This window comes from Nicotiana attenuata, unplaced genomic scaffold (genome assembly GCF_001879085.1).
Source record: "Nicotiana attenuata strain UT unplaced genomic scaffold, NIATTr2, whole genome shotgun sequence".
NCBI lineage: Eukaryota > Viridiplantae > Streptophyta > Magnoliopsida > Solanales > Solanaceae > Nicotiana > Nicotiana attenuata.
In genome coordinates, this window is record NW_017676374.1 from 946 (window position 1) to 2,317 (window position 1,372).

Sequence of the window (1,372 nt, forward strand, 5' to 3'; positions counted from 1 at the left end):
TAAGGGGTAATTAAAAAGGGGGGGGGGGGGGAATTAGAAGAAATAAAAATAAAAAAAAAATTTCAGTTACTTACCTAGCTGGGCCCGTCGCTGGGCTACCGCGGTCCTACCGCGGTCACGCTTGGACCGTGGTGGGAAAACTTCAGAGAGCCTCTTTCACCGCGGTCTCACCGCGGCCACGCTTGGATCGCGGTGGGAAAACTTCAGAGAGCCTCTTCCACCGCGGCCACGCTTGGACCGCGGTGGAGGCATTTTTCTGGTACTTTTTTTTTTTTAATTTTGTTTATATATATACAGTTATACATTACACTTACAACAATTCGTGGGTTGCCTCCCACGCAGCGCCTGATTTAACGTCACAGCACGACGCAAATAGTGGAGTTCCTACTCCTCGTTTTCGTATTGGGGTTCTGTGAAATGTGACACCACTGTATCCCCTTTTTTGTCAGCTGATCCAAGGTAGTGTTTCAACCTTTGTCCATTGACGGAGAATTTGTTCGTTCCGTCTTTTGATTTAATCTCCACAGCTCCACTAGTAAACATTTGCACCACTCGGAATGGCCCTGGCCATCGGGATTTCAACTTACCCGAAAACAATCTCAACCTTGAGTTGTACAATAACACCATATCACCAGGTTTGAAGTCTCTGTCCACGATGTGCTTATCATGCATTTTCTTCATCCGTTCCTTGTAAAGCCTCGTGCTCTCAAAGGCTTGATACCGAAATTCCTCTAGCTCGTGCAGCTCCGTTAGTCGATTTTGTCCGGCTGCTTCAGGATCCATGTTTAATTGTTTTAATGCCCACCAAGCACGGTGTTCTAACTCCACAGGTAGATGACAGGCCTTTCCAAACACCAACTTGTATGGTGACATACCTATTGGCGTTTTGAATGCAGTTCTGTAGGCCCAGAGTGCGTCGTCCAGCTTCTTTGCCCAATCCGTTCGGGTTGCGTTCACTGTTTTCATTAATACACTCTTAATCTCCCTGTTGGACACTTCAACTTGTCCACTAGTCTGCGGATGGTAGGGCGTAGCCACTTTGTGGTGCACATCATATTTAGCCAGCAATTTCTCGAAGGCTCTATTGCAGAAGTGAGTGCCTCCATCATTGATGATCGCCCTTGTTATCCAGAACCGGGTGAATATGTGCTTTTTCAGGAATCCGACCACCACTCGTGCATCATTGGTGGGCAAGGCTGCAGCTTCCACCCATTTAGACACATAATCCACCGCCACAAGTATGTACTTATTACCGAATGAACTGACAAAGAGACCCATGAAGTCTATCCCCCACACGTCAAACACCTCTACTTCTTGAATTGGTTTCATTGGCATCTCATGGCGACAGGAAATGTTTCCCGTCCTTTGGCAT

At 47.0% G+C, this 1,372-nt stretch overlaps 1 protein-coding gene across 1 annotated transcript; it reads right to left on the bottom strand.

Moving 5' to 3' along the window:
• Positions 1-384: 384 nt before the first annotated feature.
• Positions 385-966, bottom strand: LOC109220967. The gene has a single exon (XM_019385435.1). The coding sequence runs from the start codon at positions 964-966 to the stop codon at positions 385-387; it is 582 nt and encodes a 193-aa protein (XP_019240980.1).
• Positions 967-1,372: the final 406 nt, after the last annotated feature.